The 13582-nt window shown below is 39.2% G+C and overlaps 2 protein-coding genes across 2 annotated transcripts; both read left to right on the plus strand.

Annotated features, from left to right (window-relative positions):
- The first annotated feature begins 1770 nt into the window (after nt 1–1770).
- zranb2 (zinc finger, RAN-binding domain containing 2) lies at nt 1771–5556 on the plus strand. Its single transcript, XM_084355054.1, has 10 exons — nt 1771–1908; nt 2576–2628; nt 2725–2833; nt 2976–3058; nt 3150–3226; nt 3364–3519; nt 3629–3798; nt 4330–4389; nt 4886–5035; nt 5274–5556. The coding sequence occupies exons 1-10, from the start codon at nt 1853–1855 to the stop codon at nt 5329–5331; spliced, it is 972 nt and encodes a 323-aa protein (XP_084211180.1). The 5' UTR covers nt 1771–1852; the 3' UTR covers nt 5332–5556.
- Nucleotides 5557–8193: 2637 nt separating this feature from the next.
- Nucleotides 8194–12203, plus strand: ptger3 (prostaglandin E receptor 3 (subtype EP3)). The gene is made up of 2 exons (XM_084355699.1): nt 8194–9149; nt 10963–12203. The coding sequence occupies exons 1-2, from the start codon at nt 8301–8303 to the stop codon at nt 11287–11289; spliced, it is 1176 nt and encodes a 391-aa protein (XP_084211825.1). The 5' UTR covers nt 8194–8300; the 3' UTR covers nt 11290–12203.
- Nucleotides 12204–13582: the final 1379 nt, after the last annotated feature.

Genomic DNA, 13582 nt, shown 5'->3' on the forward strand with positions numbered 1-13582 from the left:
GTCAGGGTTATAAAGTTCAGATGAATACTTTTTAATGTGTACTGGTTTGTAAATGAACTATGCTTATTTGGGTTTTGGAGTACATAGTACAACTGTCAGTGGTTCATGAGTCAAAATCAAAACCGTGAATATAAAGTCCTCAGCTGGATTCTCAACCAGAAGAGCAGACAGATTTATTTCTAACTCTGCATAAACTGAAGTCTGCTCATTTTATTTCAGCCCTGACCACTGAATAACCAAAAGAGGACCTTCTCCATGTTCCGCATTTTATGAAATTTTGTTAGAGCTCAGTGCTTCCTCTACTAATATAAATGCCACTGACAGTCACTTCCAAAGAGATGATACTTCGCCAACACTTAATTTAGGCATAACAATGTCACTTGAATCAAGTGTCACAGGGCTTTGATGTCTATAAAGATTATTATAATTAAGTATCACAGAGCATATCATTTTTCCGTCACCTGCCACTTAATATCAAAGATGGTAAGAAAGAAACATCTTTATTTTAAACAGTTTGACCATTTTTATGGTCAAGTTTGGCTTATGCAACAACCAGCCACAATGGTTCACTTACAAGGCAACAACATAAATCACCTCCAGTACAACTGATTAATCAATAAATATTACTACACAGTAATGATCATATAATGAGCATTTTCTGTATAATTACAATCCAAATGCAATCATATTATTCAAAAGACTACAATGGTGTATAATTATACGTGGAATTGAGATAAGTGTGAGTGAACACAGACACTCTTGCCCTCTACACCAGAACCTTACACAGCGCTGATGAACAGATGAGATGAACAAGCACAGTCTTTGGCAACATACGAGCAGACCACTTAGACGCAAACATAGCAGAGGGGTCTGTGAACATGTGCAGTGGTAAATGTTGGCATTAACTGCCATCTAGTGGGTAGTAAAGGCTTTGCAAGAAAACAGAGCTGACCATAACAGGATTTCAAACTCCTGGATTTGGAATCTGAACTTCTAATGAAGTGACGATGTGGAATCAGCCAAATTAGTCACCTGAACATCCACTGCCTCAGTCTTTTCTTTTCTATCATTTCTTTTAAAGGAATAGGCATTTAAAGTGAATGCTGACTTTCAGTTTTCAAACCCAATAATAGCCATGTCTGCCTTTGAAGCCTCATTTCCTTTTTTTACTAAAAATAAAAAAAGAAATCTGCTTTTCCAGTATGTGCTGAAGATTGTAAAATACGATAAACTATACCCTAAAGGACTGTTAAGTGTGCACAGTATTCAATAGCAGTGTTATAGCCATATTGTACTGTAAATTATCCTAGTATTCCTGAGAATATGCGTGTTTACTGTGATATTTGCATCACATGTATCGTATTAATGTTATTTTCTATTGACTAAGTTGAAAACCATCAAAGCACTGTAAATCTCCCGCATTACATGTATATGCCACTATTATTTCACACTATAATATTTTATTTTAATGTTACAAAGTCTCTGAAGATGAACTAGTTTGTCCTTTGTCAGTGCTGCATTCACGTGTTTTATGAAATATCAAACTTCCTGTGTCAAAGGGCACATTATAGTATCAGTGGTTTGGTAAATAACGTATGGGCATATTGATATTCTACAAATATTCTTACACTACTACACAAAGAAGTTTTAGTGTCCGAAAACTCATCGTTTTCACTGTTTACATGTGTCAAATTGAGTGCTTCCAAAGCACAAGCAGGGAACGCTGAGTTGAAAGAGCTGGCAAGAAAGCACCTGAAGGCAGCACTGGAGGGAGGAGGAGGCGCCGAGCTAGCTGCATGAACACACTGAGCACACCCTGCCAGGGAGCTAGTCAGTGTTAACAGACAGAAAAATGTCGGGGAAGAGTTTTCGAGTCAGCGACGGGGACTGGATTTGTCCGGATAAAAAGTGAGTGCTCCTCACACTTTGAAAAGATTCCCATTTGTTTCTCTAACCACGCTTATTGGCGTTAATGTTGCACCAGATGTTTGCTGAATATGCTAATCGTGCTAACAGTTAGCTAGGCCTTCTAGGATGTGGTTACCGCTAACGTTGACTAGCTGAGTAAACTAGCAAACTTTTACCCGATTTTCACCTCGTTGCCTGTACTGTAAGCAGAATCAAAACATCACATCAATAACGCATTTATGTGTTGAGATGCGTTTATGAATTACGTGCAGTTTGTCACCGTGAGCTAAGGCATAAAATAGCAAGCTAGCTCTAGTTAGCTTCAGTGAGTTGGGGTGAGAGTCCGCACTTACTATTATGGGTGGTGTTTACAATGTTGTAGTAGCCAAGTTGTCATGTGTGTAGAGTCTAACTTGGGTAGTGAGCAGGATCGTGTTGCAACTGAACTGCGTTAAAAACGTCTGAAGTGACGGACGAGCCAGCTGCAGTTGTCAGTGCACAGGCCCTTGCCAGCGAAAGACTACAAGCTAATGGTGTGGCACATGAAAAATAAATAAACCTACATTACTCCCCTTGCCTCTAGTACTCTTAGCTTTTGCTTGAATGAATAAGTAATACCTTCAAGCATTATCTGTATCTATAATAAATGTTTCTTATGCTTTTGCAGGTGTGGAAACGTGAACTTTGCCAGAAGAACTAGTTGTAACAGATGTGGCAGAGGTGAGTCCGTCTTCTTCTAAATGAGTGCACGTACAAAAGCTTAAGACATTATTTCAAAAAGCTGCCATACTAAAAGTGATTGTTTTGTTCCCACAGAGAAAACCACGGAGGCAAAGATGATGAAAGCGGGAGGAACAGAGATCGGGAAAACTCTGGCTGAGAAGAGTAGAGGCCTCTTTAGTGCAAACGATTGGCAATGCAAAACGTTCGTGTTTATTCTAAATTATAAGTCACTATCAAAGTATTTGATTAGTCTATTACTGGAGCAAAGAGACGGAAACATTTCCGTCCCTCTCTTCTTTACATCTCTTTACATATTTGTGTTTTCCCTTTTTCTTTTCATACAGATGTGGCAATGTGAATTGGGCTAGGAGATCAGAGTGCAACATGTGTAACACACCGAAATATGCCAAGCTTGAAGAGAGAACAGGTATTCAAACAAATATGAAGTTTGCAAGGCTTTTGTTTGGTTTTGAAAACCAGTTATAACAAATGTTTTTTTTTCTCTTTGTGCCTTTCAGGTTATGGTGGAGGTTTCAATGAAAGGGAGAATGTGGAATACATTGAACGGGAGGAATCTGATGGCGAATATGATGAAGTGGGTGTAATGTTTTATAATTGAAACATTTTAGCTGACATACATTTCACATCCATGTACTCACACAAGGAAGAATGTTGCTGTGTCCTTTTGCAGCGTGAGAGGTTAACAAATATGTTCTCTGTTTATTGTCACAGTTTGGAAGGAAAAAGAAAAAGTACCGTGGGAAGACCAACAGCACATCTTCCTCAAAAGATGGCGAAAGTAAGAAAGAAGTAGCAAAAGCTGAAGCTGAAGATGAAGAGGAGGATGAGGAAGATGAAGAGGGTGACCTTTCCAAATACAAGTTGGATGTAAGATTTATGGCTGTAGCTGAAAATTCAAAAGAACAAATAGTACTATAATACTAGCAAAAACTGTATGTATCATATATATATTTTTATAAAAAACATTTCTCTCCAGGATGATGATGATGACGATGAAGACGGAGACCTGTCAAAGTACGACCTGGACGCCAGTGATGATGATGATGACGACGACAAGCCAGCTAAGAAAAAGGGCAGCCGCTCAGGCTCTTCCCGTTCCCGCTCGTCCTCACGCTCCTCCAGCTCCAGTTCTCGGTCGAGGTCCAGGTAAAAGGGTACAGGTCAAGGGTAACTCCGGGCAAAATGTCAGTATCAGCTCAATCTTCCTTCTGATTTACTGATCAATTACATATCCTGTAATGCTCATTTGTTGTTTTCTCTTTTCTCAACTCCTCCCCTTCTGTGGTGTTAGAAGCTCCATGTGCAGACTGAATGATCTTAATTTATGATATATTTCATGTTTTTGTTTTGAAATGCCTGTGACTTCCAATGGAAGCAATGCATTGTTGATATTGTAGACTTGAAATGCACTCCTGCTCTTCTTTTGCACGTGTTATCTGCTCCATTCAGATGGGCGCTTTATAATAATTTAACTTAAGTTGTCTTTCTATTTTGGGAGGTTATTTCTCAAAACCCCGATACACTTATTTGGTTAGTCTGAATATTTGCTTATCACTTGTGCTGTGCAACAAGAAAAAGATAGTTTTCTTGAGATTTAGATGTCTTTCTATTTAATCCATATAGCTGTTTTTACCCATTCAGAAAATATTGGAAAGGTTCTGTTTTTTTGTCTTTCAGGTCCCGCTCTAGAAGCTCATCCAGTTCCAGATCTGGATCTCGCTCGAGGTCCCATTCCAGGTGAATGAGGTGACATGCACTCTCTCCCTTAGAGAGTGTATGTGTGGGGCTGAAAGCTCCAGAACAGTCCTACTCTCTAGCTTAAGTTTTCACAAAGTCCCCAGTCCACACTCGTAAACTATGAAGGTCGCTTGATTGTAGTGTTATTTCAATCACAAGAGTATAAGAAGTACACAGTTTGAGTACCTGAATTGAGTTTTAGTGTGACCAAGCCTCAAAAGTCTGAATAAACATCTAGGGTGTTCATCAAGCGTTTCTAAGGAGTGGTGCTGGCTTTGCCCACTCGGTTATTTTCCATGTGTTCAAAAGAAGCTAAACATTTCCTAGATCTTAAACCATTTCAAGGACACTTTATTCAGTAAGCCTCACAGAGTGTTGGGTAACCCATTGATCAATAGTTAATTGGTCTTAATCAGAGAAGCTTGATAAATACCCACCCTGCTGAGACTCTGTCTTGACCTTACTGACCTCAGTGCTTGGTTTATCCCTCCAAAAGATCCAGCTCCAGGTCTGGAAAGGGCTCCTCTCCCCGGAAGAGGTCCCGCTCACCCTCCTCCTCACCTGAGAGGACACAGAAGCGCAGTCGCTCCAGGTCCTCATCTGGAGGGAGAAAGAGGAGGCGTTCTAGATCACGTTCGTCCGAAAGGTTTGGGTTTCTGTGGAATACCACAATGGCACTGCTTATTATTAGCCATCTGTCGCCTCGCTTATGGGAATTCAGTTTTACAGAAATATGTTCACAGTTTGCCTTGTTATATTGTGTTTTGATAAATATATAAACGGTGTGTTGTGCCCTTGTAATTTTTCTAAAAATGCATAACTGAATGTTAATAGCTGTGCCGGCTGACCTTGTTCCTCTTCCCGTGGTGTTTGTGTGATTTCAGGTGCCGCGGCCAGTCCTCTGGATCCTCCCATTCTGGCTCCAGTTCAAAAAAGAAATAACTTTATTACAGCCTTTAAAACAAGAAAAAGAACCTTAGTACAAAGTGCATGTTGTGTTGCAAGGAAAACAACCACATCCTTTCAGTATGCTGTTCATTTTCATAGAAAAGTCTTATTTCCCTCAGAAAAGACAGTGACAACATGACTTCTCTCTGCCGTTCTCATCACATGCTCCCTTTTTAAAACCAACAATAAACATAAATGTTTGGTCCTGTTAGAAAATCAGATATACTGTGAAGAAGCTGTATCCCATTTTAAACCCAATCTGCTGAATATCATCGTGGCAGTAACATTTTATTCTACTCATCTGTGGAGAAATTTAAGTAAACATTTTTGATTACTTTTTTTTTTTTATGGCCCTAGGAAACATCTGAGATTTTTGTTTGTTTGTTTTATTCGTTTCTAAATAGATGCATAATACATTTTTGAAACAATATGTGAATTTAAGATACCAGAGATGTAGCAATGAATTTTGGCCCGTTTGTCTTATTTTCTTGATAAATATTTTTTTCTTTGGGTTTCCAAGGTAAGTATTTTACTTTTTGATATTGCTTGTTTTAAGTAAATGGGAGTAAGTTCAGCATTCTTTGGTTTAGGTTCAAGTGTTTTCTTTTCTTTACACTGAAAAGTTATTCCACTTCATTTGTCACCTGGACAACTAATGAATTCAGGCAATGCTCCAGATTAGTGCACCAAGATTAAACATCATACAGTATGTCCTGATTTATGGTAAAGTGTCCTAATACAGTCTTTCTATTTGCAAAAGATTTCAAATGTACACGTGTAAATAAAATCCTGTCGACATTGTTTTTTGTTACATTGTTGTGTGTTTGATTTATGAAAAGTACCCAAGAGTCATACTTGAGTAGGATACTATGGTGAAATATTTTGGGAAGTCACCTATACAGACAGGACTTGAGTAAAACTCTTTATGCATGTGATATTAAATGTACTTAAGTATCAAAAGTAAAGGTAAATTATACATGTATTTTCATTGAGTTATACACTGTATACTACGGGTTGACCAATTATTGGCCAGGAGAATTATTGGGTCCAATATTGAGGATTTTTGTGATTATCAGGAGCTGGGTTTTTTTCCCTCTTCTCCGTGTGTGTAATCTGATTGCTGGTAAATTATTTAATGTGCTGCGTCAGCTCTCATGCAGCATGCAATCTGCAAAGTAACTAATAGTCTTAACTAAAGTTAGCAAATAACTCATGCATTAAAGGCATTAGGCTTTGTTTGCTTCCAACATCTAGTAGAGTGGAAGTATAGTATCAGAAAATGTAAATACTCCATTAAATTGCAAGCACCTCAAAATTAGAGGACAGTACTTGTGTAAATGAACTTGGTTACATTCCATCACCAGTGTTTGACCAAGGTAAGGCTGGGAAGTGGACCAGTTTTAATGTTTGCTAAATGAGACAGATAAGTGATTAATCCAAGTTTAACTATATTTGGGAGGAATGGTCAGAGGACACCTCAAATGTAGTGATTCAAAGTGAGCATGGTAAGCAGATGGCATTTTCACAGCAATCCATTGAAAGTTCAAGCTAGCAAGTAAGTTCGGTGATATTGTGAATTATAACGACTTAGCTAACGGCTACATGACCAGTATAAGTGGGGGGGAAAAACTTCTTTTATTTTACGTTTGATACACAGTACAGTTGTTATAACTGCTGTTTTGAACTACCATTTTTCACAGCTAACAACGCTAACGTTGTAGCTTACCTGACGTCGTTACTAGGCAACGTGACACGTTACTAGTGTAGGCTTCCAGTGACGGGGCCAGTTAGCTGCTAACTCAGGTAAATGTTGGTTTTAACTACTTTCCTGAAGAGAAGGTATATGTTTTATGTTGATTTCGCCTCATATTAACAGGTATTTTCTTTATTTCTCACGTAGAAATTAGTTTGCAACACCAGAGAAACTACAAATTACCACTGTTAGCTTTCTGGGAAAGACACGATGTAGTCTAGTCTAGCTAATATCGAGCTAATTCAAGAACACCTAGCTAAATATAAACATGTAAATGAATATTCAACAGTGGGCCCATGTTCTGTACTTTTGTGCTGTTGTTCTCATTCTGGTCAACAGGTGGCACTTGTTGCTGCGCAGTGTATGCTGAGAGTAAGTAAGGGAAGGAAGGCTGCATACATGGATATGCTTAATATAGAGTCAAATTAAGGCCAAAAAGTATAGTGTTGCCCCTAACACACGTTACGTCCAGGTTCTCATACATGATATCTGGGACTGCATTCAAACTGATTAACGATTAATTGGTTTAATTGGTTTTGGATTAATGGTTTTACTTTAAGGTTTTTATCAAATGAGCCTAATTGCTAGATTTAACTGAATGCACTGGCACAACATGACTTTATATAAGATCATTACGTCTCTTATTAACAGACTTAAATCCCTTAAATGTGTATTTCCCCATAATGATCACCAAACGGAGGAAACATAACACATGCTACTTTTAATCCTATCAGTAAAATATACTCTTATCACTGCTTACAGGAGCTCAAGGACAATGATTGAGTGTTTCTCCCTCCAAGAGACGCCGAGCAGGTTTATTTATTCCCCTATCTCATCTCATGAGTCCAGCTTCGTGCTCGATTCAAGATGTGAGGATAATCTTAAGCATCTGGACTCCTGTGGGTCAGAAGCAGGTGCGCCTGTAATCTAGCCTAGTACAGTACGCTCTACTTGTACATTTAAAGTTAATGCAATAAGATCACCACAAAGAAGACAAGGTTTCAAAAGCAGGTTTATGATTTAGTGAGTGTATGTAAAACTATATGCAGCCTCAGCTGTTTGCTTCCTCCGGGTAGTCCCGCCTCCAGCGCGTAAAAGACCCGACGCGCTTTTACGCACTGCTTTCATTTGGAGCAAATTGGAGCGCGAGTGCAGGCAGGACACGCACACATGGGTTTCTACTGCTTGTTGACTTTACCTTTCCGAAAGGATGACTATGGACGCTTGTGATCCTCTACTATCGCAAACACCGCCTGGAGAGATGCCGGACGCCAACCACTCCAAGTTATTGCGCGAATGCAATGTGACCAGTAATTCCAGTTGTGGATCTGTATCAGTTGGTTTTCCCATAACCATGATGATCACTGGCATGGTGGGCAACACATTAGCTCTTATTCTGGTGTACATCTCGTACAGAAAGAAGGAAAATAAAAGGAAAAAGTCGTTTTTGCTTTGCATTGGATCGCTGGCGCTAACTGACCTGTTTGGACAGCTTTTGACGAGTCCAATAGTGATATCAGTCTACCTAGCTGATAAGACGTGGGAACGTATCGACTCATCTGGCAATCTGTGCGCTTTCTTCGGGGTGTGCATGACAACTTTTGGCTTGTGCGCTCTCTTCTTCGCCAGTGCCATGGCAATCGAAAGGGCTATGGCGATAACAAACCCGCACTGGTACTCCAATCACATGAAGACAAGTGTGACAAAGCAGACTCTGGCTATCATATGGTGTCTTGTGTTGCTCTTTGCGCTGCTGCCCATCGCGGGGGTCGGGGAATACACACGGCAGTGGCCCGGGACCTGGTGCTTCATCAGCACAGGGGACAATAGTCGACAGGGCAATATGTTCTTCGCCATCACTTTCGCTGGACTTGGGATTTTCTCTCTGCTTGTAACACTTTCCTGCAATGTAGTGACGATCCGGGGCTTAATTATCCGCTGTAAAACAAAGTCTGGCACGTCTCAGTCTTCAAAACAGTGGGAACGTCTCACCACGGAGACCGTCATTCAGCTGTTAGGGATTATGTGCGTCCTGCTTATATGCTGGTCTCCTCTGCTGGTATGTTTTTTTTTTTACAGGCGACTACAGCCAGTATTCTCTGGATGAAAGTGAGGATATGATGCAAAATCATTTTCTGTCATAGTGTCGTACAGTAAAAGCCCTTATACTGATATGATAAAGTGTCCAGAGTCATAGTACACAATGGTTTTACTGTCAGATGCCTGTCACAAACACATCAGTGTATCTCTGCTTCATCTCCTGTTGGCAGGACAGCAAATGGAAGCAAGAGCAGGCACTTGGTTTTCCCAATCACTCATTCAATCAGTCTCTCTCTCTCTCTCTCTCTCTCCCCCTCTCTCTCTCTCACACACACATATTTGCAAGGCACATAAATGCTGTCCTGTATGATTTCTTTGAAATGCTGCTGCCATTTTCCATTAAGGAGCAATCTACTTAGCCAGGTCCTGTTCGGGGGTCTGCTCAGTGTGCTATGAGGTCATGCGTTGTCAGTCACATATTTAATAGTCCCACCAGGGATATTAATAGAAGCCACAGCAGGCCAGAGAGTGAGTATACTAGAGTGTGAACATGATGTTTTTCTCCCAGTGGTTTGATGCTGTAGATGCTCAGGATTGTCTGTCATTCTCATAAAATATTAAATGTAAAGGAGACTACCCACAAAATCCAACTCTATTCTCTTTCAGCCAAGAAGTGCAGATTTAATATAACATAGAACCCCAAAGTTGTTTTAATTAATGTAATATTTAACCATTTCATGCCTGAATTATTTAATCAAATAGTTCATGCCAATAACTTTTTTTTTCTCATGATATTATAGATTGTATTCTCAAGTAACACACTGTCCACTGTAGTTGATGCATCATGCATCAATGGTATGAAAAGTGATTCAGGAATAACTATTAAATCCTTCTATTTTCTGAAAAACAGACAGGTAAAAACTATATTTTTCAGCTAAATGAGATGTTAGAAAATACTTACTTTCTGTGATTAAAAATTAGTACCTGACCGATATATCAGTTGGCTGATAATATCAACCGATATTGGCCTCTGACACTTAACATCAGTATCGGCAAATATATAACCCGATATTCACCAATGTGAAAACTTTTTTTATAGAGATGATAATGCAGAGAAAGCTGCTTGTGGTAATTCATAATTATTTAACTCACAGGTAAGTTTATTGTTTCAGGTCAGTGGTGTCATTTCAGACACTAAAGTTTGGATGTTATATGCAAAGGGTATATTCTGCCTATTGGGCCTATTTCTAGATGAAATTGGCCTGTATCCAGATAAAACCTGAAGACTATTTAAATTTGATCCTAGAAAATTGGCACATAACGTTTACTGAAGTGGACAGATATTTTTTTAGTCACTTCAGAAAAATTAGAGTTCACCACTTGGTGGTTGGGTCATTCCAGCTGGCACCAGACTTCAATGTAACATCAGAAAGATGTTGGACTCTAACATTGGACAGAATGTCAGTATTCCATGTTAACATTACGTTGACATGAGACGTCTGGAAGACACTGAATTGTGATTACTTCACACCGTAACATAAAACCAACAAAATATCAACATCAACTTCAGTATTCTACATCAACTTGACATCTGCATTAGACGTTACCCCACTTCACAACCAACATTCAACCAAATATCAATATCAAACTACATTGGTGGCCAGCTGGGATGGTACTTAAATTGTTAAAAAAAGGCTTCCACATATCTGTCCACTTTATTGGGGACCATGCATGAAAAGGTTAATATTCTATAGGCCTTGTTTCATAATATAGCACAGACCCTTGACATGCCTCTGTTGGTACAAACAGCCTGTGCCTTCCCCCCTCCTCAGGTTCTGATGGTGATGATGATCTCCACCCAGGTTTCCTCCCATGATTGCAATTCAACAAGAGTCATCTCCAGTCCGATTACAGGCCGAGATGGCCATTTTGACTGTAACTTTTTCCTGACGGCAATCCGCTTGGCCTCCCTCAACCAGATCCTGGACCCGTGGGTGTACCTGCTCTTCAGGGAGATCCTCCTGCGCAAGTTCTGCATCGTGGCTAACGCAGTGTCCAACTGCTCCATAGATGATCGGAAGGAGACCCAGACTGCGTTGGATGCTCTTAACAAGCAGAACCATGACGACAACAACATCCATAAACCACAAAGTGACTAGGCTTTGACAGGGAATTCTGTCTTGTGACGTTGAACCCAGGACTGATTGAATGGATACACTATTGTCTTGGATTTATTGTGGAAAAACAAGGAGAGTTGTATCCATGTCGTCCACAAAAGGAAATTCTGCAGTAGGAGACAAGAGTAGCCTCAGTTGCACTGATAATAAGAACCAGCCAAGTCTGCTCTGGGTGCGATTGTTTTGCTGAGACCACATTGAAAGTCACTTAACCAGCATGTGGATGCATGACCTGGTCACACTCTCTTGCATTTGGCTGCCAGGAACTCTCTCATTGCTTGTTTTCACTTTTAATAACATCTCCCAGGCCCAAGAATTGAATATGGGTGACTCTCAACTGACTCATATGGAAGTGCCGCATCTCATGCTTTCAACAACTTGAAGCCATAATCCAACTAAAGGACAAATCGCTTCTGTGAATGTTTGAAAATTAAAAAAGAAACTGTAAACAGCTTATAAATAATTGTAAATAGCTTTTCCATATCTTACTAGAAATTTAAAATATTTGTTTAAGGATTGATTGTCATTCAGAAGTGAAATGCAAATCCTAACTGGAGCCAATTGTTGATTGCAAGATTATTTATTAGCGTATCAGTTTATGTAAACTTTATAAAATACTGTATGTCGTGCTCCTCGGCCAGCAGCCAGGACTAAGAAATGTGAAGTTACTTTGCTGACACCTTTCCTCCTGAATATGAATGCACTGGTAAACTTATATGTGTAATTATTTTCTCAGCAATTTTCTTTGCAGAATAACTTTGGAAAAGGGATAGTGGCATTCAACAGAGATAACGAATGACAAGGTGGTCAGATACTATAGTTACAGGGCTGTAGTCATCATTGAGAAATGCCTGCCTGTTTCACTGGATTAAAGCTAATATTGTTCTGTAAGTGCACAGTGTGTAAGGACAGGTGTACTGTGATTCACCAGCCCAAGTCTTTTTGGAGAGAAAAAGAAAAGGAAATTCCATGAATGTAAATAGAGAGAGGGGTGCTCTTTGGATACGAGGTTGATGAGCAGAAATATAATGGAGTGAAGAAAGTCATGTCCAAACTGTCCAAAACAGACACCAGAAAATATATTTTTTTAACCTTTTATTGATGCATTGTGATTCATACATTGTATTATTTAGTAATACCCAGGGCTAAAGAATTCATCATAACGATATTATCACCATATCTACAGAAAAAAAATGTGATAAAAAGCTCAGTCAAATTCATTTTTAATATTGTTTATTGCAAATAAGTCAAGTCAAGTTTAATTTCAGAGCACATTTAAAAGCAACTAACACTGACCAAAGTGCTTTACAAAAAGATAACATAAAACACAGGGATTTGCAAATAAAAACAGGAGTCTGTAACCATAACTGTGAAAGTTTACAAAAAGAACGACTGCACTTCATCAAAAAAATTTCATTTCATGGCAGGTGGCAACTAGAGTTAAGGTGCAATACCGCAATGTAGAGGTAATGTATTATTTACACGATTTTATCATATGTATTATTAGCACAATGAAAATTGATATTTAATTTTAAAATATCACGATTATTGTCTATATTGGTATATTGTGACGGCCCTATTAATAACCATCCCCACAGTCTCATACATCTTTACAGATGAATTTCAAAGAGTTTGGACTTACAGATATGAAACAAGACACAAATAAATCCAAGATAAAATCCAAAATATTAAAAAGCTTTTTGTCACATTTAGAGCTGCTTGTGTGCTGTGACAAGCTTTCAACGTTGTTCGCTGGCCTTAAAAATGTCTACAGGGTGTTTTGAACATGTTTTTTAGCCACATGAATCCATGCATTCATTTTTGTGGTGACTGCCTTGGCCATGTTGAACATGTCCCTCCATCATTTTTGTTTTTATTGTCCAAAACGTATCCTTGTAGCGCTCATGCTACCTCTAAACAGAAGTAAATGTAAATGTATGGTGCAATTTCTCAGAGGTCTCAGGTGATTGAGGTGGTTTGGTGTTGTGTACATTGTCACGTGTAGCACCATCTCACTTACATGCTGTAAATGTATTTGAGGAGGCCTGTCAAAGTCATATCTCGAAGACGGACACGTTTGCTGTCATGGTAACCTTCAATTTGTGGGACAATTTCTCACCTCGACATCACAACTCTGCCTTCTCAGCAAATCAGCCAACAAGATTAGATTCACTCTGCCTTGCCTGGTCATGCCTTTGCCTTTCAAATGTGAGGAGCTCAGTGATAGGAACCCATGTGACAGATGATAACTGTTTCCATGCAACATGACTGTGAA

The sequence above is a fragment of the Pagrus pagrus genome (assembly GCF_965226575.1).
Source record: "Pagrus pagrus genome assembly, chromosome: 6".
Lineage (NCBI taxonomy): Eukaryota > Metazoa > Chordata > Actinopteri > Spariformes > Sparidae > Pagrus > Pagrus pagrus.